The following is a 24,403-nucleotide window of genomic DNA, read 5'->3' as shown; positions in this document are numbered from 1 at the left end:
GGTCAAGTTTGTGCCCGTTACCTCTTGTCCTGTTGCTGGGCACCATTGAAAAGAGCCTGGCCCCATCCTCCTGACACCCACCCTTTCCGTATTTCTAAGCGTTGATAAGATCCCCCCTCAGCCGTCTTTTTTGCAGACTAAAAAACCCAAGTCCCTCAGCCTTTCTTCATCAGAGAGGTGTTCCAGTCCCCTCAGCATCTTGGCAGCCCTTTACTGCACCCTCTCCAGCAGTTCCCTGTCCTTCTGGAACTGGGGAGCCCAGAACTGGACCCAGTGCTTCAGCTGTGGCCTCCCCAGGGCTGAGCAGAGCATGAGGATGACCTCCCTCCACCTGCTGGCCACAGGAGGTCAATGGAGGACGCTCTGGTGAAGGTTCTAGAGAAGGCAGAAGGCATCTTTCTCTTTGGCATCAGCTCAGCTATGAGTTATTAAATGAGGTGGGGGTTAAATGGAGTGTCTCTGGCCCATATACCTCCTGTTTTCCTCCTCTTGCTGGCAGGTGTTGGGGCAAAACACCCCACACCAGGTTACCTGGAGGGAGAGGGACGCCAAGGACAGGCTGAGCTGGTCCAGGAAGGCAGAGCTTCCCTCCATAACTCACCTGCGCTCAGCAGCCTCAACAAGCCCAGTTTTAATTTGCTGATCAAGTTTTCATTAGATTAGAGGCAGAGCCTATTCATCAGCGCGAATATAAATCTAAATTGACCCTGGTGATGACTCAGAGGGCAACGCTTAACTGAAGTTCGCCGGGCAGTTCAATCGATCGGAGAAAGCGCTTTCTGCTTTTAATGGCCGGGCCAACATATTGTTAAATAAATAAATACATACATACAACACAGGGGGTGGGGAAATCAATGGCGAGGTGGCTGGACGTGACTGGGGCCGCATCGGGAGAGACGCTGTGCCTGGACCCATGCGCCGGCAGCTGGAGTTGGTGAACCAAGAAGTCCAGTGATCGCCATGACCGTGAGTTATCAGCACAATGCGAAAGCCTCGACGCCTTTTGATATGCGGCTGCCCCGAGCTCTGGACACAAAGAAGATCCCTTGTGTGGTTATATCTTAACTCTGTGAAAGGCAGTGGGGGCAGGAGGGCCGCGGGGGAGCTGCTATTTACACTCCAGCTCCTGTTCTCTCCTTATTTTTCTCGGATGAGGTCTAAAGGTGGATGCATGCCTTCCCAGGAATAGTTTTACGCCTACCTGTGGCACAGAAAGTGGGGCAGCCTCAGCATTCCCTGCTCCGCAGCGGTTTTTTATTAGAATCATAGAATGGTCGAGGTTGGAAAAGACCTCTAAGATCACCGAGTCCAACCATCAACCCAACACTGACAAACCCACCGCTACCCCATGTCCCTCAGCACCACGTCTGCCCGGCTTGTAAATCCCTCCAGGGATGGTGACTCCACCACTGCCCTGGGCAGCCTGTCCCAGGTGAAAATGATCCTCCTCCCAAAAAAAAGGGATAAAAGGAGAGATTACAGAATCCAAAAAGAAAAAAAAATCTTGAAGGGTGATAATTGTTACATTGTTCGCAGCGGTTTTCTCTTGAGAGTGTGACCCACATGAATCGTGCTCCAGAGACGTGGTGAAGGTACAGCACCACTGCCGCGTGTCCCTGGCCATTGGCGTTAAAGAGTTAAAGAGTTAAAAGAAGTCTTGCTACTTGTGTTTGGTGGTAAGAAGATGTGCCCAGAGGTGGTTTCTGTGGCTTGGAGAGGTACAGTGACCTCCTGGAGTCTCCTTTTCTGGAGATATTCCAAACCCCACCTGGACGCGTTCCTGTGCAACCTGCTCTGGGTGACCCTGCTCTGGCAGGGGGTTGGACTGGATGGTCTCCAGAGGTCCCTGCCAACCCCGTCCAGTCTGGGATTCTGGGATTCTGTGACCTGCTCAGCTGGAAATATCTCACTGTGCCTGACCCACAGGCCATCGGGTGCTGGGCGTCCCTGCAAAGAGAGGACCTTGATCACAGAGGTCTCCGATGGGGACACTGCCGAGGCAGCGAGGAGCAGCCTGGGGAACAGTCACTGCTGGCCCACCCTCAGGTGGGCAAGTACAATGCAGGAACTGGCAAGTGGACACTGTCCCTCACAGACACCCAGAAGGGGAGCAGTTAAAAGACAACGCCCCAGTTTTTAGGACCGAGCCCTCAAAAAAAGGTGCCGAAAACCCTGTTCGACTCCTCAGCTCTTTGACAAGCAGCACTATGGGCCATACGTGCTTCCAAAAGCATCCAGATATTTCTCCAGCTCCGCTGCAGACAGCTCTGAATGAGTTGCCTGAAGTGAAAGGCGTGAAAAAACATCACAGGGACCAGATGTATGTACCTAATATAGGTAACAAGACTGCGCCAGTTAATCATGTCATTGCCCATAGACAGAAACCAGCTCCAGATCGGTCACCCTTCACTGTAAGCCTCAGAACCTCCCCACCAGAATATTTCTATGCGTGATGTACTTTTATTACCGAGATAAAACATCTATACAGCACCTTCAATGCACAAACTGTACGTAGGCGGGGAAGAGGCACAAGTCCTCTCCTTACGGAGGGACGGGCGGACGGAGGAGGGCAGGCTGCGGGAGGAGGAGGAGGGCAAGGGAAGGGACCGGACCATGCTGGGACAAGCACCGCCAGTTCTGGTTCTACGTGAGAGCCTCCAACCCGCCGCTCTTCCCATCTACACAGACAGGCAGAGAGGGAAAAGGAGAGCCGAGGCACAGGGAGGAGTCACTTGTCATCAGGCATTCCCTGCAGGAAGGTGTTGAGGAGCAAAGGTGAGGGAAGGCAAAGAGATCCAGAGCTGAAGATGGAGGGAGAAGGACAAAGGGTGTGCAAGAAGGCAAAGATGCAAAATGAAAATGGAGGAGAGGAGATGCTGTTGGGAACAGCTGAATCAAAGAATCGTTTAAGTTAGAAAAGATCTTTAAGATCTTTAAGAACAAGCTGCCTAGAGAGGTGGTGGAGGCCCCATCCCTGGAGACATTCAAGGCCAGGCTTGATGAGGCTCTGAGCAACCTGATCTAGTTGAAGATGTCCCTGCTCACTGCAGGGGGGTGGGACTAGATGGCCTTTAAAGGGCCCTTCCAACCCAACACATTCTATGATTCTATTCTATGATCATCAAGTCCAACTGTCAAACTAGCACTGCCACGTCCACCACTACCCCATGTCCCTCAGCAGTCCTGCTGGTTCATCCAGCCCATGGCATAAGCATCTCCCAGCCATAGGCGTTCTTGTTTCATCAGGGGCTTTAGCCTCTTGACGGGACAAGAGGAAACAGCCTCAAGTTGCGCCAGGGGAAGTTTAAGATGGATATTAGGAAAAATGTCTTCACCAAAAGGGTTGTCATTGGAAGAGGCTGCCCAGGGCAGTGGTGAAGTCACCGTTCCTGGAGGGATTTACAAGCCGGGCAGACGTGGTGCTGAGGGACATGGGGTAGTGGTGGCTTTGTCAGTGTTGGGTTGATGGTTGGACTTGATGATCTGAAAGGTCCCTTCCAACCTGGACAATTCTGTGATTGCCCTTCCACACAACCAGCTCTGGGCATCATAAGGGGTGAAGAGGATGATCCAATATTTCTCTGCTGCTTTATTTCTGCCGAAACAATGAAAACCAGAGTAGCAGAAAAGATCACTCCGCTACAAATTGGGTTGGACTAGATGATCTCCAGAGGTCCCTTCCAACCCTATGATTCTATGATTCTATGATTCTACAAATGCATGAGACACACTACGGTCCTCACTGCTTTGGGTTTTGATTTATGACTGTTTTGTTGCTTATTTTAACAAAGGCACAAAAGCCACAAAGCTCCCAGTAAGCATTTAATTAAAGCTTAATTGCTATAAATATGTTAAATGTGCAAAGCTAGCAGGTGCAGCCAAGAGAAAGCAGCCCCTAGCAGTGTTTTTTGTGTAGACTATAAATCCTCCCTTTTAAAAGTGATGTCTTTCCAGGAGAATTAAGAAACCACTTCAAAATAGGTCTGGAAATCCAGAAGAGCGACGGGGTTTTACAAAGGCTGAAAATAAAACTGAGCGGGAGTCACTCCGGCTGAGAAACGTAAATGGAAAGGAAGGTGGAGGGGGGGGGTTGTACGTGCAGGACACATAAAGCCAGAGTTATACCTTGTTATGCTCAGACTAAAACCGGGATCACCGCCCTATCGGCGATGTTAAACCTATGGTAAATCCCCCCAGCAGTGGGAATTACAGCACAAACGCTTCCTTTGCTGGTGCAAACGCGGTCACAGCTGATCTGTCTTCAGCCCACAACCCTGTTACAACCTGTTTTATCCCAGGGATTTGTAGCTGGGCTCCTTTTTGCATGAAAAAAAGAACCATAAATGAAACTATCCACACTTCAGGAAGGGTCTGAAACAATAAGCTAATTAAAAGAATGAAGAGAAGGAACACAATTCTTTCAACAATATTTGTATATCATCTAAATTGCCTTAATGAAGCGTTTATAAAATACAAACACCAAAATTAGACCCCAGACCGAAGTGTTTGGCCACTTCCCTTTACTTTTAGAGCTGTCACCTCAGCAGTGTTTGGGGCTGGACGTGCCGGGGCCCCGGGGGTCTGTAGTGCAAGAGAGAGCGCAGACGGACACAGAGCGTAAGGGACACCAGAAAAACAGAAATAACCCCTCCAAGGTGCTGGGCAGAGACCAGAGAGGATCCCGGGTGTCCCAGTAGCCCAGACCCTCTCCAATAGATCCCAAACTACTCTGGGCTGAGAGGGAGTTCAGACCTCACGGGGTTCAACCAGGCCGAGTGTAGGGTCCTGCACCCAGGTGGGAACAACCTCCGGTGCCAGCACATTGGGGGATGGAGGGATGGAGAGCAGCCCTGAGAGAAGGGCTTGGGGGTGCTGGGGGTGGGGGGGAAAGCCGGCCATGAGCCGGCACCGTGCGCTGGCAGCCCAGAAACCCCCCCACAGCCTGGGCTGCATCCCCAGCAGCGTGGGCAGCAGGGTGAGGGGGGGGATTCTGCCCCTCTGCTCCGCTCGGGGGAGACCCCCCTGCAGTGCTGCCTCCAGCTCTGGGGCCTCAGCACAGGAGAGACACGGAGCTGTTGGAGCGGGGCCAGAGGAGGCCCCAGAGATGCTGGGAGGGCTGGAGCCCCTCTGCTGGGAGGACGGGCTGAGAGAGTTGGGGGGGTTCATCCTGGAGAAGAGAAGGCTCCACGGAGACCTTGGAGCCCCTTCCAGTCCCTCAAGGGGCTCCAGGAAAGCTGGGGAGGGACTCTGGATGAGGGAGGGGAGCCATGGGACGAGGGGGAAGGGGTTTCCACTGCAAGAGGCGAGATTGGGCTGAGATCTCGGGCAGAAATTCTTGGCTGTGAGGGCGGTGAGCCCCTGGCCCAGGTTGCCCAGAGAAGCTGTGGCTGCCCCATCCCTGGAGGGGTTCAAGGCCAGGTTGGCCGAGGCTTGGAGCAAGCTGGGCTGGTGGGAGGTGTCCCTGCCCAGGGCAAGGGGATTGGATTTGATGATCTTTAAGGTCCCTTCCCACCCAAACCATTCCATGATTCTTTGAGGTGCCAAAGCTAAGCTGCAACCACGCTGCACCTTGTGCATCTGCATGTGAGAGCGGGATGCTCTGCAGGGGGAGATTCCAGCTGGGAGCAGAAGCACTCCAGGCTTGCAGGAGAGGCATCCCTTGGAGCAGGGGCGATGGGAGACAACCCCCTGCCTGGTCCTGGAGCTGCTGGAAGCGCCAGTGCCTCTCCCAGCTCACAGGTTGCTATGAGGCTGAATCCACCGGGATTAGGAGCTTTTGGGAGCCCCTGGGAAAGGCTCTGCTGCAGCGTGACCACGCACCCCTCTCCCCTGTGAAACCCCTTAGCAGGAATGTACCAGAACAATCCTTAATGCCTGGCCACGTTTTGGATAAGGGACATTTTCAAGAGGAAGAGGATGATCACTGTTTTGTCGTAAAAAGGAAAAACAGACCCCAAGCTTCCCTGCCGGCACATGGGATTTTATCTTGTAGCTGATGGCAACTGACAAACATCATTAACGCAGTGCCTCCGAAATTCAATTAAACATATGGACTGTGGCTGTCTAATTGGAAGAGTGAGGGCTGTGAAAATTGGGAGACATTACAAGGCTAAAGGACAGGTCACCGAAACCTCCAGCAGCGCAGCTGAGACTTGGGCGGGGGGGGCGGGGGGGGAATAAAACAGTTCAACTCTGAAAAACGACTTTGGAAAGACAGCAATTTACTTTTTCTCAGCGGTTTTAGGCTGAAAACTCCCATTGCGGCTACCAGCGTCACAGCCCCCTAAAGCCGGGGAACTTGTGTGGGTATCAACGACCCTCAGAGCAGAAGCGGTGACCGAGGCGGCAGGTTAAAGAGCACGGAACGACCCCGTTCCCGTTGCAAGGTAACGGTCGGTGCAGAGCCCGAGCTGCATCCCTGAACCACCGCGGCTTGACTGATGGGCTCCGAACCCAAAGTCATAACAACTTATAATCCACCGAATCAGCTGCTGTGCCTGGATAAACCAGTTTTAAATCATCGCTCTTTATAGAGGGAGCACACCGTTAAAAAAAAAAAAAAAAAAATATATGTACATAATCCTGCATCCTGCTGCAAAGAGCAAGTCGTTATTTGGTTCCTCCCTAATGTACGTAAAAGGATTGCAAGATACAGAAAACCAGCAAGCATTTGGGGAGGGAAAAGCTAATAAACATTTAAAATTCTGCAGGCAAAACCCTGCAGGCTCTGCCGCTTCCACCGCACGCACAAGGCAGCTCTGCCGGGTTTGGGTTAAAAAGCTCGCCCTGCGGGCCACGTCCGCGAGCAAACGATTTGTAGGGAATTTCATACGTTCCACGTCTTGTATTCCAGCTCAATACACCTCCCCGGGTGCGACAAAGCCAAAAATGGGGGGCCAAACCCACGCCAGGCACAACCCCAGCGCTGCCAACAGAGCTGTTACACCACTCGGGTGTAAGGATTAAGTCCGTGTTGCATTTCTCTTTGCCTCCATGAGGTATGTAATTACTCTTCCACTAAATCATCGAATGTGTTGGGTTGGAAAGGACCTCTTAAGGTCATCTTATCGCTGGAGACACGTCCTACCAAGCTGCAGGTATTCAAGGACTTCTGAATTTTCAGTTAAAAGCCAGGATCCATCCCAAATGTGGGAAAAATAAACACAATTGGCCCAACGCAGCCAAAAAAGCGTTTGGTTTTGCCAAATAAGACACGCCGTCGTTAGCGCTCTGCCAGCCTCTAACGAGGGAGCAGCCTGGGTGCTGAACGCCTTCACCCACCGAGATGTTTTCATTAGCATTTCTACCTGATTTCAGGCCTGATTTTAGGCAATTATTGTACCATGAACAGCCTTTCTCCCCGTCTCCTCTTAGCCCTTTGCAACTCTGGAAGCCCTGTTCTGCTCCACCAGTCACTTGGAATGGTCAACAGTCGTCACACTCCATTGCTGGCCATTGTCCGTCGGCAAAGGTGGGAGGCTCCGGAGCCCGTCCCTCCGTGGCCGGGCAAACAACGGGGCCCGTTGCTGCTCGGACATCAAAGTTAAACAAACAGACCCAAACCCTCGCCTCTGTGCCCATCTGAAGGAGCTCCCCGAGGAGGTCAGGGCTTCCAGCTTGTCATAGCACACATCAAAGTTTGCACCACACACGAACTCGGCACACGGATTCGCATCGTGTCGCCCGAGAGCGGATATTCAGCCTTTGTGCGCTGCTTTAATCCTGTGTTTTCCCAAGTAATTAGGCTTTTTTGCTTATGAACTTGTGACTAAGTAAAGCAGCCCTGAGAGGTTGTAACATCAAAGCTCATTCTCCCGTCTGTCCCCCGCTTTCCAAAATTGGATTTCTTTTCCTCTTTTTTTTTTTTCCTTAAATAATAAAAAAAAAAACCTAATTGAATTTAGTTGTAGACTGAATATATTTAAAGAGTGTCTTTAAAAGGTTACAAGAAGCCACGGCGACCAGCATGGGAACTAAAGAGGGAGGGCACAGCATTCAGCCTTTTTGCTTCATAAAGGCCTTGCATGAAAGACCCAGCAACGGCCCCACAAGCCAGGAGGGACACGGCAGCTCTGGCGGCAGCTATTTCTGACGGCGGGGTGTTATATCGCCTAACCCCAAGGACATCCCAAGGTTACGGACTCACCAGAGACCAAAATCCACTCACCTCTTCGGGATTGCAGAGCACCCACCTCCACCTCTCGCACGCGGGCAAAGGAAGAGTGAAAATATCCCTTTGGGTTTAGCTCAACAACGCAACCCAAACCAGCCCAAATTTTCCGGAAACCCTGCGGCGGGGAGCTCAGTAGGGCTCTGCCAAAAGGTGGGAAGGGACTTACCCACCACGCGACGGCGAACGCCCAGACAAACCTACCTGGAGTTTCTGCTGATGGCGGCCACCATGAGAGCGGTCCAGCCCAGCTTGTGCCTGGCGTTGACGTCTGCACCTTCCAGCAACAACCTGGGCAGGAGAGAGACACGTTGAGGAAGAAAACGCAGAGGAATCATCCCGAGCAGAGAGGAACTCATGACGGAAAGGGGAATATTTCGCTTCACGGGCAGCCTAGGAGACCCAGTGTGAAAAGCTGATTCAACCCCGTTCCTCCATGGCTAGCAAACTGAAAGGAACTGGTAGGTTCAGGAACTGGTAGGACACGCACAGTCCTTTCAAATGGTGCAAGGCCAACCAGTTTCATTTCTGTATTTTTTTATTTCTTTCTTCTATTGCAGTCTAACACCCGAAGAACCAGCATGATGGAGAGCGAAGCTGATTGACCTCCAGCCTGATGGCAGGATCTTCAGGCTGCAACGGAGCCACCAGGCTTTCAGAAAAAGCCCAGCAGATCTCCAAAGCCCACGTCAACAGATGTTTTGCAGTTTTCTTGCACAACACGAGAACAAACGAGACAAACCCAAAAAATACGAGGCGTCAAACTGCCCTTGGTGGTTTTTCTGCAAGATTTTCTCAGCCTTTGCGCTGTTTCCCTCATCCCTCCGTGACATCTCTTTGCAACTTTGCTCCCGCGTGGCTTCTGCTGGCTTTTATATTCCTCAGACTGTAAAGCACCAGGAGGCTTCTCTACCCTTTCTGCATCCTCTGGTCCTGCAGCAGCCACACGATTACTCTGAGCACCAGCTTCCAAGCAGTGCCTTAGAACACTGGTACTTGATAGGCACAAACTTGCCCAACCCTTCTCTCTTTCATGGCCAACCATGGGATCATGGAATCACAGAATGGTTTGGGTTGGATCTGAAAGGTCCCTTCCGACCTGGACAATTCTACAATTCTAAATATACAATCCTAAAGTTATTTCCAACTGGCAGTACCAAATGCCTAAGCATTGGCTCACGTCTTGAACACAGTTGAACCCAGTTCTCCCCATTGATCTGAGAAACCACCCAAGTAATTGTCATAGAATTGCCGAATGGTTTCGGTTGGAAGGGACCTTAAAGATCATCTAGTTCCAACCCCCTGCCCTGGGCAGGGACACCTCCCACTAGACCAGGTTGCTCAAAGCCCCATCATCTGAATTAGATGCCTAAAATGATCCATATGCCCCTCCCGCTGAAGGTCTCGCCCTGTTAGGCTGTGGGGCGTGAGGGACAGCAGGCAGATGACTTCAGGCAAGCTTCAGACAGAAGCACGTGGGATCTCTCTTCTGTTTCAGGAGGAGGAGCCCTCAGCATAAGAAGGACATGGACCTGTTGGAGCAGGGCCAGAGGAGGTCCCGGAGATGATCCAAGGGCTGGAGCCCCTCTGCTGTGAGGACAGGCTGAGAGAGTTGGGGGCGTTCAGCCTGGAGAAGACAAGGCTCCGCGGAGACCTTATAGCGGCCTTCCAGTCCCTGAAGGGGGCCTACAGGAAGGATGGGGAGGGGCTGTTTGCAAGGGCATGGAGCGACAGGATGAGGGGCAATGGCTTTAAACTAGAGCAGGGCAGGTTTAGATCAGACATTGGGAAGAAGTTCTTTACACTGAGGGTGGTGAGACACTGGCCCAGGTTGCCCAGAGAGGTGGTGGAGGCCCCATCCCTGGAGACATTCAAGGCCGGGCTTCATGAGGCTCGGAGCAACCTGATCTAGTTGAAGATGTCCCTGCTTACTGCAGGGGGGTGGGACTAGATGGCATTTAAAGGTCCCTTCCAACCCAACACATTCTATGATTCTATGAGATGTGAGATGGGGGGAGCGGGTATGGGTGGGCAAGTGGACCACCCCCAGCTGACAGGATGGGTAGCCAGTGCCGGAACCCTGCTACCGGCTGCTCCGAACTGCTCATCAGGTGCTGGGACTGAGATCCAACAGGTAAAAAAATTAAAGAATAACTGCCTGCCTTTATTCACCCCCAGCTGCGGTTCAGGAGGCCACGACCTCTGTAAATGATCCACAGCACCAACAGAAGATTTATATTCTCTTTACCAGCATTACAAGTTTAACAATAATAATGAGCTATTTGGCTGGTAAACAATAGGACCTTGCTCCAAAAAAGTTTGATACTTGATACTACACGGTAGCAGAGGAACAAATTTTCATGCAGAATCCTTGCCAGATCATGCACACAGATCTGCACATCCCTAACTCCGGGCAGGTGGCAGCTCCTGCAGCACCAAATGGTCCAGCAAAGCACAGTCTGCCGCGCTGCACAGCACCAGCCCTGGCTCCCCCCAGGAGAGTCAAGGAATCACAGAACGGTTTGGGCGGGAAGGCACCTTAAAGGCCACCCAGTGCCACCCCCTGCCCTGGGCAGGGACACCTCCCACCAGCCCGGCTTGCTCCAAGCCCCGGCCAACCTGGCCTTGAACCCCTCCAGGGATGGGGCAGCCACAGCTTCTCTGGGCAACCTGGGCCAGGGGCTCACCGCCCTCACAGCCAAGAATTTCTGCCCGAGATCTCAGCCCAATCTCCCCTCTTGCAGTGGAAACCCCTTCCCCCTCGTCCCATGGCTCCCCTCCCTCATCCAGAGTCCCTCCCCAGCTTTCCTGGAGCCCCTTGAGGGACTGGAAGTGGCTCCAAGGTCTCCCTGGAGCCTTCTCTTCTTCAGGCTGGAAACCCCCAACTCTCCCAGCGTAAATCCTTACGCTTTCTCCCTCTTCCAGCACCAAACCACCGAACGCAAACAATCCGAGCGTGCTGTCAGCTCTGCCGCATGAAGAGCACTCCCGCCCAGCAGATTGTTAAAGGGGAAATATCCATGAGCAGCCACAGAGCTCGCTTGTCCCCGTAACGCAGGACGAGCCCGGATGGAGAGGTGACAGATTGCTATCTGCAGGGATCAGCTCCCGCGGCAGCGACGCGCAGGGAGGGGGTTTGCACTCCCAGCAGAGATCAGCACGTCTGACGCAGATCCAGGGCCACCGCTGGTCACAGCGCTTGCCTGCGCTGGCCTGGAGGGATGCTGCCGGCAGGAGAAATCCACACCGCGGCTCCATCTGTGCCACCATGTGCGTCACAGCCCGCCCGGGCACGGAAAATGCTCTTCCAGGTGAAACACACACCCTCCCCGCCTCGCTTCACGTACTGCCACCGCAGGGACCAGCTCCAGCCCAGCTCCCTCAGAGACGGCACAAACCTACCCTGAGACCTTCCCGTCCCCCCGGCCCCGACCCACCCCCGGCGCTTGGAAAAACGCTTCCTCGGCCGTCACGACGCCCCGTCACCGTCCACGCTTCGCTTCCAGCGGTGTGGGGAGATGCCTACGAGTTATTTCTGAATTTCACGTTATTTACACGGCCATTCGAAAGTGCTTTGAAGGCAGTCACTGCACCTCCGCCCTGTTCTACAGCGTGTCAATGTGACAGGCTAAAAGCCACCTAAAATCCAGCAAATTAAAGGAAAATTTTTGCTGCAGCGGGGAGGGAGGCTGGCAGGGAAGCCCGGAGAGGCAGGGGAAGCCTCCCAAGAAGCCAAAGCATTGGCTAAGCAGGGAATAAGCAGCCGAACTCCTTCATTCCCGATGGCTAAAACCTCACAGCCCAACACCTACATCTTTAACAGGGGGTAATTAATGTCATTCACAAAGTATCAGTCGCGTTTGCACTTGATTTAACGGGAAAAGTGCGAACAGAGCGTCCTGGTCGCCTTCCACCCGCCGCTCCTGCAAAAGCTTGGACTTAATTCCACGTGTTGTGAATTTTAACATTTGTTTTCCCACGAACGGGAACCGCAGCTCGACACTCAAGCACCTCCTCGTCCGAGACAGGACGGGACGGCAACCTTCACTTAAAGCACTTTGGAGCCAATAAAAACGACACTTTAACTCACCGGAAGGCTTTTTTTCTCCGTAGATGTACTGGAAGACGTACATTGTTCAACCATGTACGTTGAACAATGAATTATCTTCATTCTTAGATTAAAAAAATAATGAAATCGGACCCCAGCCCGGCAGCCAAACCTGTTATAACATAGTGCATCCAGCAGGAAGGAGGCCGGAGCCTCTGCTGCGGGATTCGATTACAGGCTCGGAGCTCGGATATTAGAATTCATCAAGTAGTTTTCCATTCAGGAATCCAGATAATCGCAAGCATCTGGAAGGCCACATGCCCCAGCCCGGTGAGAGAATTACTAGCATCGCATCATCTACCATAATACGCATTGACATTTCATTTAGGAGCTGGGGTTTTGTTGGGTTTTTTGTCTTTTTTTTTTTTTTTTTTTTTTTTTTAAATCATCGCAAGATGCTCAGCAACTTAACAGATTTTCTAGACAACTGAACTTTATGTTCAGGGTCTTCCAGCCCATCATTAATTTTTTCCCTGCCTGATTTAATGATATGCCAATCGATAAAGCGACGACCACTGCTCGGATCCCAGACAGCCAAATGTATTTACCAGCAGGGAGTACTTTTTTTTTGTTGTTTTTAATTAAATAAAATCCTCTGATCAATGTTTAGGATGTTTATCCACGTTTTAACCAAAGAAGATCCAGGACACGCGCTCCTACCTCCCAAGGAGTTTCTCGTGCGTCTATAGCTCTATTAGCACCAGTTTCCGTGTTTCTCGAGAGACGAACTGGTGCTGGGCTGCAGCGGTGCCACCCAGACCCAGTCAGGAGAGCCCTGAGGAAGAGCGGGGGCTTCTTCTGTTTGGGGGTGTGGGTGTGTTTTCATAGAATCACAGAATTGTTGAGGTTGGAAGGGACCTTTCAGATCATCAAGTCCAACCATCAACCCAACATTGACAAACCCACCACTAACCCATGTCCCTCAGCACCACATCTGCCGGGCTTGTAAATCCCTCCAGGGATGGCGACTCCACCACTGCCCTGGGCAGCCTCTTCCAATGCTTGACAACCCTTTCGGTGTGAAAAATAGAAAAGAAATTTTAAGGATTTTGGAATCCTTGGGGGTTTTTTTTAGGGTTTTAGGACAGAAAGCTTGGCCGCTTCTCCAGACTATTCCTAGAATCCATAATTGTCGAGGTTGAAAGGGAGCTTTTAGATCATTGAGTCCAACCATTGACCCAACACTGACAAAACCCACCACTAAACCATATTTCTAAGCACCACATCTACCCATCTTTTAAATCCCTCCAGGGATGGCGACTCCACCACTGCCCTGGGCAGCCTGTTCCAACGCTTGATAACTCTCTCAGTGTAAAAAATAGAAAGGAAATTTTAAGGATTTTGGAATCCTTGGGGGTTTTTTTTTAGGGTTTTAGGGCAGAAAGCTCAGCCGCTTCTCCAGACTATTCCTAGAATCATAGAATTGTCCAGGTCGGAAGGGACCTTTCAGATCATCGAGTCCAACCATCAACCCAACACTGACAAACCCACCACTACCCCATGTCCCTCAGCACCACGTCTGCCCGGCTTTTAAATCCCTCCAGGGATGGCGACTCCACCACTGCCCTGGGCAGCCTCTTCCAATGCTTGACAACCCTTTCTGTGTAAAAAACAGAAATAAAGTTTTAAGGATTTCGGAAACACTTTGGGTTCGTTTGTTTTTTTTAGGGTTTTAGGGCAGAAGGCTCAGCTGCTTCCCCCCATTATTTTATGTGAACAGATTTTCCTGGCAGGTTTCTAACAGTTAGAGCCCGCCAGCGAGTGGCGATGAGTCCCACCCTTCTCCCCGCAGACCCCCCGGCTCCGAGGGCAGCGTTCCCTGTGCAGAACTGAAGAATTCCTCTGGGAAGGAGCCATGGCTCCGGAGCACTCAGGGCTCGGCCAGCAGAACATCCCCGCTTGCGCTGGAATCTACCGGAGGAGCCCGGCTTTGTGCGTCCGTCCTATTTCACCTCCAGATGACAGCTCCCAAAGCTTCAGCGCTTGGGAGAAAAAGAGAGAAAAAGAGCCCAAAGCGGACTGCGGCGAGGAGTTGCTTCTCCCCCCGCCGCCCCCGGACAGATGTGCCTCCTATTCACCCCTCCGGTGGGGTTCTGGGTGACTGCCTCGGTGACACCGCGCTCCCAGCCGAGCCCAGAGGGCATGTTTGAGTTTGTGCTCAGCGCCGGCAGCGTGCCCAGCGCTCCTCCCGACAGCTGGAGGAAGAGGAAGCTGGAAACTTGAACTTTTGCGACAACAATAGCTTCTGTTTCTCTCGGCCACTTCAACATCTCCCCCACCCCAGCCCCAATATGTCACTGTTTAACCGCCGGGGCGGGGGACACCCTCGGCCGTGCCCTCCACTTTGCAGAAGAGGGAGGGAAGAAAAACATCCAAACCCAACAATATCTCCCAACATGAAAGCACAATCCCCGTTAGAGGCCAGGGAAGGGATCTGCCCGCTCGGGAGAACGCGGCGAGCTGCTGAAAAGCCTTTGATCTTACAATCATAGAAGGGTTTGGGTGGGAAGGGACCTTAAAGACCATCCAGTGCCACCCCCTGCCATGAGCCGGGACATCTTCAACTAGACCAGGTTGCTCAGAGCCCCGTCCAACCGGGCCTTGGACACCTCCAGGGATGGGGCATCTCCCACCTCTCTGGGCAACCTGCTCAGCGTCTCCCTCACGCAGAAGCTGTCCCGCACTCGCGATAAACACCTCCGTTAATCGGAATTAACTCTGTGATGGTTACCAGATGTATTGCGTGCGCACAGAACTACCATGCGCATCCAGCCGCGCCAGAAGAGTCGGCGTCTGCTTCCAGAGTGAGGGGTTCGGGCAGAGCCGAGGGTTTAAAGCTGTTTTGGAAAGAGGCATGGGATGTTCTGTCTCCTGCGGCTGGCCGGCCGCCGACGGCAGAGAGTTTTGTCTTATGACTCAGTGTGCAAACACCAGCAGGAGGACAAAACACAAGAAGCAGCACGAAAGAAGGTCACCACGGAGGAAGCGTTAAAGCAAAACGCTGCTGCGAAACCAGTGAGAAATGGAGCAGCGACAGAAATCACTGCTTTATTCCCCGTCTTTTCCTCCCCATTCCCTGCCGCCCCGTTTGGGGAACCTGCTCCGCTCTGCCGGCGCTGCCTGGAAAAGGGTGTCCCCTCCCGTTTCTGAGCTATAAAGCACAGCCCGCACAAACCTCCTCTGACATCTCAGAACCGACATGAAGGAACCTGGGTTGCCGTATCCGCTCCGAGCCCCCGAGGCCACGTGCCAAATCAAACTCAATAACCAGTCAAAAACTTCCACTGCAACCAAGTACCGTATACCTCGCTCCGCGCGCCAGGAAAAAAGATTAAAGGGGACGTTTAAAGGAAAAACATCTGTTTATCCTAAAAAACCCAGGTGCCCATTAACTCAGATACCTACTAACAAACACAGGCCCGGTGAGGGCGAACAGACGGCATAATAAAAGGCACGTAGCAACGGAAATAAATGTAATTATAAATAATCTCCCAATCCTGTCGCCAGCCCTCGCTCGCTGCCGCAGCTGAAGAGGTTTCACTGCTGTTTAGGACAGAAGATAAGGTGCAGGTCTGGCTGGTGGCTAGAGGTGGTCACGCTTCGATAGCTGCTGACATGAGCCCTACATTTACCCTACCCTTGAGCGTAAGGCCCCATCCCCGACGTTCCCAGAGCTGATAATTGCGAGAGAGGAAGATGCCCCGGTGGGTAGCAGCTCCTGGAAGGGCTCACACCCTCCACACGGTTCCTCCCCATCGTCCGACGGTTTCCCAGCCTGGTTTCTGCCCGGGGCTCAGGTCAGCGGTGTGGGCAGCACAAGGACACTGGAACTGCCCGTTTGTTCCCCAGGGGGGCAGAAATGGGGCTGCCGGGTCCGGAGAGCACAGAGCCACCACGGGGGCTGAGCTCCAGGAGGCTCCCAAGCACGTTCAGCTCCAATCTGGGCTCGTTTCAGACACAGCACTTTCAAAAATCCATCCCTGGACTGAGGAGGGTGCTGTTCCAAGCTGGTAAACGACACCTGAGTCACTACAGAAGGATTTTTTTTTGGCCTAGTTTGTGATTTCCCATGGAGTTTCTGAATTCTTTAATGAACCCTTGAGAGGGGAAGGTGCTGCTGCCGCGCAAGCAAAGCCCCTGCACTGGAGAGGACCAAGAGGGAGACAAATGCTGCGTCCAAGAGGAGCACAAACGGTTTTACCAAGACACAGACTCATCTCCACGTATCTGCTGTGGCCCTGGCAGCTTAACTCCGCTCCTCCTAACCATTTGAACATAAAAAGATATAAAAGTTGTGAAAGACAAGGACAAATACTGCCCTGGTCTAGCTGGGAGGACTGGCCAGGTCCTGCCACGTCACACGTGCCCCAGAGCAGAAAGGGCTCGCACTCTTTCAGAAGAGCAGCTTTGGTTTCCAGCACATCCACCCTTCTAGCAGAGCAGCCTTGTCTTATCATGGAATCACAGAATGGTTTGGGTGGGAAGGGACCTTAAAGGCCACCCAGTGCCACCCCCTGCCCTGGGCAGGGACACCTCCCACCAGCCCAGCTTGCTCCAAGCCCCAGCCAACCTGGCCTTGAACCCCTCCAGGGATGGGGCAGCCACAGCTTCTCTGGGCAACCTGGGCCAGGGGCTCACCGCCCTCACAGCCAAGAATTTCTGCCCGAGATCTCAGCTCAATCTCCCCTCTTGCAGTGGAAAACCCTTCCCCCTCGTCCCATGGCTCCCCTCCCTCATCCAGAGTCCCTCCCCAGCTTTCCTGGAGCCCCTTGAGGGACTGGAAGGGGCTCCAAGGTCTCCGCGGAGCCTTCTCCAGGCTGAACCCCCCCAACTCTCTCAGCCTGTCCTCCCAGCAGAGGGGCTCCAGCCCTTGGATCATCTCCGGGGCCTCCTCTGGCCCCGCTCCAACAGCTCCGTGTCTCTCCTGTGCTGAGGCCCCAGAGCCCCTTCAGGGACAGGAAGGCTGGTAATGGGTCGGGATCACCTTTCCCAGACTGGGCAGAGCAGGATGTTCCTGCCATCAGGATCAGGACCATTTATTGGGTGTAACCAGCCCAGGCTGAGACCTTAGAGCCCCTTCCAGTCCCTAAAGGTGAGATCTCAGGCAGAAATTCTTGGCTGTGAGGGTGGTGAGCCCCTGGCCCAGGTTGCCCAGAGAAGCTGTGGCTGCCCCATCCCTGGAGGGGTTCAAGGCCAGGTTGGCCGGGGCTTGGAGCAAGCTGGGCTGGTGGGAGGTGTCCCTGCCCAGGGCAGGGGGTGGTACTGGGTGAGCTTTAAGGTCCCTTCCCACCCAAACCATTCTGTGATTCTATGAAATCCCACCTTGCTGCAGAAGGGAATTCTTGCTCTTGCTCACAGAACAAGGGAGAAGAGACAGACACAGCCTGGGAGGAGGCAGCGCAGCGATGAGTCAGAGACGACAAGAGGAGCAATGCTCGGCTGCTTGACCAAAAAGGAAAGATCACCGTTTGGGGCGATCGAGCTTGATTTAGCTCTTTCTGCAACCCCTCCACCTAAAAAATCAGCCTGGAGAGGGCAGAGCCAGCTGCGGGAGCCGGCACGGAGCTCCTTGCCCCACCACCACGTCTGGCTGGATCCCTCGCAGAGCAGGAGAGTGCCTGCTCATCTCCAGCTCTCATTAACACGCAGATTTGGGCTGCTGCCCGCTGTTATGAATGAGCCTGAGAACAGCCGTCCGACATCCGCGCCGTGTTTCCATGAGTCACAGTCGCACAGCGCCGCCGAGAACGCTGCTCCATCATATTTATCTGGCGAGGAAACTCTGCCGTAAGCCTGCACTTCTGTGGGCGGCTTATTAAGAAACAAAGCTGGAACACAGAGAATCAATATTAATACTGAATATAAACACAAGGGGGACCGAGGCGGTAATTCTTTATGGCTCTGCTTCTTGCTTTCCCTCCACATGGGTGGAACAACCGAGGCTGAGGGAAATTAAACTATCCACATTAATTAGGTGTTATCTTCTGTACTGGCTAACAGCGTGAAGGGCTTGAAGGGAATTGCTGCCTGGCCACGCGCTCCAAAGGGAATGGGTCCCAGAAGTGAATGAGTTCCTTGATCTCGATGAATTCGCCTGGTTTCTTGCATTTAACGAGTGGGTGAAGATGAGAAAACCCGTGTGGGGGCTGAGAGGAGACCGAGGGACGGGGAGAGCCTGTGGCTCTGGGGCTGGATCCAGCCTTCGGATGTGCGGCAACACTAACTGTGTGTTATCTGGGGCTGCCGGGTCTGTCTGAAAGGCCTCTTCATCCTTAACCAAGGAAAACATTGCTGCTTGGAAAAATGCAAAATTTCCCTGAACATAAGCCTGCCGTTCATTTCCAGTATTCATAACCTTAGTCTTTCCAAGCCGGACTGAGAAACATCTAGTTACGGGCTGCGCTAACACTCATTATGTCTCATCACTCGCCCTGTTCAGCAGTTCAACAGCAAAGAGGGACCCAGAGAGAGCCTTTCAGAGCAACGTGCTCCCTACAGGGGCTGTGAGTGGAGCTCGGCTGGCTTACAACCACAGCATTGTCCGGGTTGGAAGGGACCTTTCAGATCATCGAGTCCAACCATCAACCCAACACTGACAAACCCACCACTACCCCATGTCCCTCAGCACCACGTCTGCCCGGCTTTTAAATCCCTCCAGGGATGGCGACTCCACCACTGCCCTGGGCAGCCTGGTCCAGTGCCTGACAACCCTTTCGGGGAAGAAATTTTTCCTAATACCTAATCTAAACCTCCCCTGGTGCAACTTGAGGCCATTTCCTCTTGTCCCATGGCCTGTTCCTTGGGAGAAGAGACCGACCCCCCCTGGCTACCCCCTCCTTTCAGGGAGTTGCAGGGAGCGAGAAGGTCTCCCCTCAGCCTCCTTTTCTCCAGGCTGAACACCCCCAGCTCCCTCAGCCGCTCCTCACAAGACTTGTGCTCCAGACCCCTCACCAGCTCCGGTGCCCTTCTCTGGACACGCTCCAGCACCTCAAGGGCTTTCTTGTACATGGAAGTGTCCCAGCCCAAACTCAGAGTGATGCCAGTGTTGGCCAACTTTGGGACAACTGTGACCAGCCGAGGCACAGCCAGACCTTGCCCAAGGATCCCCAACACAAACCCTCCTTTCGGTCCCTTCAGCCCGATTTTCCCCTGTGCCTGTGGTTCTTTGGGTTCCCAGATGGAAGATCTGGACAGGCGGAGGACAGCTTGGCTTCCAAAATCGAAACGCTTTTAATTTTTCATAACTCTATCACTTATCTTCCACCTCCATTCACGTCCTGACGGCTGGAACAAAGCAGCGCGTTTGCCTGCAGCCTTGTGAAAGGTGAGCTCTTTAGAACAGCGTAATCCGAGGAGCCTCGTCCACTTCCTCACACGCATGGAAGCAGAATTACAGAATTCACAGAATTCTACCTGTACTCACAGCAGCACCCTGCTGCCTGTCGCTTCTCCGTGCAGCGTCCAGGAGCTCTGCAGCTGCTTGATGTCGTGCTCCTCTAACCATCGCCACCACCCCATTTGCTGACCTTCCTACTCAAATGATGGGATTGACCTGAAACTAATTTGAGGAATATGAGGATGAGACGTAAATACCCGGAAAGAGGCAGCGAGAAGACTCACACTGGAAGATTTACAGTCCAAGATGGGGAGGCTGAGATCTTCCAGAAGGGCAACCTGCTGTGACGAATCAGCCTCCAAAAAGCCACCATCTTCTCCGGCTGGTGATCCTGGTGCTGCTCCTGCTCCTCCACCTCCCACATCACGTACCCTGTGTATTTCCGAGGTGCCCACGTACAACCTCTCCTTACTTTAATTCCTACGGGAAAAATTGCTTCAATCTTCATTGCACCAGGTCCCCATCATCCCTCAACAGGCAGCAGATTATGGCCACACATGCCCGGAGCCTCTACACCTCCCGTTCTTTGACTATCATTCATTTTAGGAACCAGCCAGCGGTTATCCCTGCTGACATTCAAATCCTCTGCGGGGGCTCTCATTCTCCCTAGCTTTCCACGAGGAAAGCCCTGACCCCATCATCCCACAGGTGGCCGTTAGGGTGATGAAGGGAGTCACACTCTTCCAGGAGAGCACGGAGGACTGTTGGGATAAGGACGCAGAATTATCCTAAAAACTCTTCAGTTTCATTTGTGCTCCAAACTGCCTCCTGTTTTCCCTCTGCAGTTAAACACATCTATGATTTAACTCACGGTTTAACTTCTTTGTACCTCACACATCCATTTTCTACACTTCAGACCGAAAGACTGCATTTCCCAGTCAGTGCAGTGACGATGTTTTCCTGCGTAAAGCCGTTCGCTGAACAAGGCACTTGAAAAAGGCCAGTCCCCGCAGCAAGGCAGAACAAGTCCCCAGCAGCAGATGAAAAGAACGCATAGCAGAGAAGATGGTCAGGAGAATTATAAACATCTGGCTGCTGCTTCTAACAGTCTTTGAGCCAAAAGGCTGGAGAAATGAAGGACATCAGCAACTGCTCCACAACAGGAGCGACGCCACATCTCTGCTCGGCTTTCCTGGCACGGCCCCGTGAGCCAGGCTGCGGAGCAGCGGAGAACACGTGTCTTGAATGGCTCTGCGAAGCCTGAGAGAAACAGTGCGCAGGAGTTCAGCCCTTTGAGGCTTTTCACTGCCTTTAAATTGTTAGACCAAGACATTAGGCCGTGGGAGAGAGTACAAATGAGTCTAAAGCTGGATTAGAAAAGTCATAGAATCACAGAATGGTTTGGGTGGGAAGGCACCTTAAAGGCCACCCAGTGCCACCCCCTGCCCTGGGCAGGGACACCTCCCACCAGCCCAGCTTGCTCCAAGCCCTGGCCAACCTGGCCTTGAACCCCTCCAGGGATGGGGCAGCCACAGCTTCTCTGGGCAACCTGGGCCAGGGGCTCACCGCCCTCACAGCCAAGAATTTCTGCCCGAGATCTCAGCTCAATCTCCCCTCTTGCAGTGGAAACCCCTTCCCCCTCGTCCCATGGCTCCCCTCCCTCATCCAGAGTCCCTCCCCAGCTTTCCTGGAGCCCCTTGAGGGACTGGAAGGGGCTCCAAGGTCTCCCCGGAGCCTTCTCTTCTCCAGGCTGAACCCCCCCAACTCTCTCAGCCCATCCTCCCAGCAGAGGGCTCCAGCCGTCACAGCATCCCCGCAGCCCTCTATCACACCAGCCTCCCCTCTCCTAACCAGTGAGCTGTGTGGAGCAGGGGGGAGAACAGGCAGGGGACAACACTGTCCGGGGAGGGGGACAAGTGACAAACAGGTGGACGGCGCTGCCCTCTCCTGGGTGCAGCTCACCATGCTCAGCTGAATATCATGCTCCTGCCCTGCTAAGGCTGAAATTTGGGCTTTACCCCTTGCAGCTAGCAAGAGCAAGGGCCCTTAATGCAACCCTGTCCGTGCCTCCTCCTCCAGCTCTGCAGCCCCTGTGGAGTTCCCGGACTGGACGTAAAGCAGAGACTGAAGCCACCTGCAGCAGGGAGAGAGTCAGAGAAAGGTTTGGGCTGGAAAGGACTTTAAAAATCATCTAGTTCCACTCCCCTGCCACTGGCAGGGACCCTTTCCACTGGACTTTCCGACCTATCAGTAGTTTTCACCATCCCATGCCTGGCAGCGAAGGCACAATTCGGCAGGGAGCTCTGGCAGCTCCCCAGGGAGAAGGACCGTAAGGAAAGAGACACGGAAACAAAAGGAGAGGCCGCAGACGTGCAAGGGATAAAGCTCTTCCCCAATCAGGGGGGGCACAGAGCATCCCTCTGCCTGACCAGGCTCACAAATCACCCAGACATCCCTAAGCAGCAGCTTCCTGCAATTACAAGCAGCAGAACACATGTGCCAATTAGCCGCACACCAATATCCTCTTTGGCTCTTGATCGAGGCCAGATCTCAGCCCCGGGGTGCAGCAGGGCCAGGCTGCTTCCTTCAAGATCCTGGGATGGGAAGGAGCATCCCCGGGCCAGGAGGGCTCCCCTCCCCTGCCGGAGGGACGGCAGCTCCCTGGATGCCTGCAATGGGAGGAGATCTCTGCCAGGGAGAAACCCAGGAGAGCAGCAATGGCTGCTCCCATCCTGTGCGAGCTGCCAGGCTACCCAAAAAAAAAAAAAAAAATCTTAATTCCGTACTGGTTGAAGGCAGCGCTTGGGAGACCTCACCACCAGTGGGTTACTGGGAGAGACCGGGCAGGACAGCTGAGCTTTGCTGGGTCCTCATATGCTTCTCTTCACCCTGCGTTCTCAGGAGGCTTGTTTCCCCCACACAGCTCCAGTGAAGTCCCTGGCACCAGCTGCAGATGAGGTCAGAGCTGGCCTGCCTGCAGCCCTATTTCGTTAACGCAGCACCACATTAACCGCTCGAGCCAATCCAAGTCCCTCCCCAGAGAGACAGCCGCAGCAGGACCGGGTGGGCAGAGAGCAAACGCACCTCTCAGGGACCGCTCACAGGCTGGGCCCGAGAAACACGCTTGTTTTTAACACCCCAGGGAATTTAACGACGCTATACAGCTCCCGAACGATGGCACGGCACAACCCTGACAGAAGAAAGCATGGCCAATAGCAACAAGAGCGCTGAAGACCCTGGGACAGGAGCACAGGGACAGCTCTGGAGATGACCCGGTCCCCAACGGGCACGTGCTTGGTCACCCCAACGGGTCAAGCAGAGCTGAGCTCACTCCTGTGCTCCTGGTGGGACACAAATGAGTCTCTGCAGCTTCTGGCCTGGAGGTGTTCATCCGCACCACACTGCACTGCCTGGCCTCATGCTTTCATAGAATCCCAGACCGGCAGGGGTGGGAAGGGACCTCTGGACACCCTCCAGTCCAACCCCCTGCCAGAGCAGGGTCACCCCCAGCAGGTCGCACAGGAATATGTCCAGGCGGGTTTGGAATGTCTCCAGAGACGGAGACTCCACCACCTCTCTGGTCAGCCTGCGCCAGGGCTCTGCCACCCTCACAGGAAAGAAGTTCCTCCTCATGCTGAGATGGAATTTCTCATGTTCCAGTTTGTGCCCGTTGCCCCTTGTCCCGTCCCCAGGCACCACTGAGAAGAGTCTGGCCCCATCCTCTTGCCCCCCGCCCTTTAGCTCTTGCTGAGCATTGATGAGATCCCCTCTCGGTCTGCTCTTCTCCAGGCTGAACAGCCCCAGGGCTCTCAGCCTTTCCTCAGCACAGAGATGCTCCAGCCCCTCCGCATCTCCGCAGCCTCCGCTGGACTCTCTCCAGCAGTTCCCTGTCCTTCTGGAACTGGGGAGCCCAGAACTGGACCCAGTGCTCCAGCTGTGGCCTCCCCAGGGCAGAGCAGAGGGAGAGGATGACCTTCCTCCACCTGCTGGCCACGCTCTTTGTCCTCTCCCAGTACAGGGATCTGCCACCCGCCTTCCAACTCACAGGTAACTGCACTCATTGTCCCTTCCGACCCACTCTGGATCCGAGACAGCGACGTGAGCACCCCAGGGGGTGTGGGAGCAGCCAGGCCTTGCTGCTCCATCCCAGGAGCTGCGCCCTGGGATGCGAACCCAAACATGAACACGTGTGGATAACGGGGACGAGCCCACCCTTCCCCAAGCGCTGACAGAGCTTTCCTGCCTTCCCCCGCCTCGGCAGCACTGTCCTCTCACACCTCTCTCGAGCTGCTCACCTGTTGACTTCCGAAACGTTGTTGATCCTTGCAGCTTCCAGCAGAGCATCTTCTGAAAACAGAGAAAGAAGAGAAAGCGAGTTAGCAGCCAAACACAACACGCACATAACATCCCGGAGGTGGCACAGGCCACCACAGCAGAGAAGGCAGGGCCTGTGCCTACGGCTCTTCTCAAACACCACAGGTTAGGAAGGATCTACTTCTGCGAGCAGGTTTCTCCAAAATCCCTTTGTTGCTGACTTACCACAGCCCCCCTGTAAGGGTTCTGGGGAAGGCAGGACCGACGGCAGCTCTCAAAGCGCGGGCACAGGCAGAGAAATGGGGGTTCAGTGCAAGCTGGGTCCCCGGCCCGGCTGCACAAGTCCCTTCCTCGCCTCTCCCGGCCCAAAGGCAGGCGTTCGGGCAGCTGAGACGGCGGCTCCCCGCGTGTCGCAGCCCTGGGCAGTACCTCCACAGATGCAGCCAGGGTTGGGAACTGCTCCTCCCTGGGAAAC

General features: G+C 53.8%; 1 protein-coding gene across 1 annotated transcript in view; it reads right to left on the bottom strand.

The window, feature by feature from the left end:
* The window catches only part of CLPB (ClpB family mitochondrial disaggregase), a 107,191-nt gene that overhangs the window by 78,161 nt on the left and 4,627 nt on the right, over window positions 1–24,403 (bottom strand). The window contains exons 2-3 of the mRNA XM_063328036.1: window positions 23,910–23,961; window positions 8,375–8,461 (exon numbers count right to left, since the gene is read on the bottom strand). Coding sequence (XP_063184106.1) covers window positions 8,375–8,461; window positions 23,910–23,961 — 139 coding nt within the window. The remainder of the gene's footprint in view (window positions 1–8,374; window positions 8,462–23,909; window positions 23,962–24,403) is intronic.

The sequence above is a fragment of the Chroicocephalus ridibundus genome, chromosome 1 (genome assembly GCF_963924245.1).
Source record: "Chroicocephalus ridibundus chromosome 1, bChrRid1.1, whole genome shotgun sequence".
NCBI classification, from domain to species: Eukaryota; Metazoa; Chordata; class Aves; order Charadriiformes; family Laridae; genus Chroicocephalus; species Chroicocephalus ridibundus.
The sequence above is the reverse complement of the archived record's forward strand: the minus strand, read 5'-3'. Positions and strand labels throughout refer to the sequence as shown.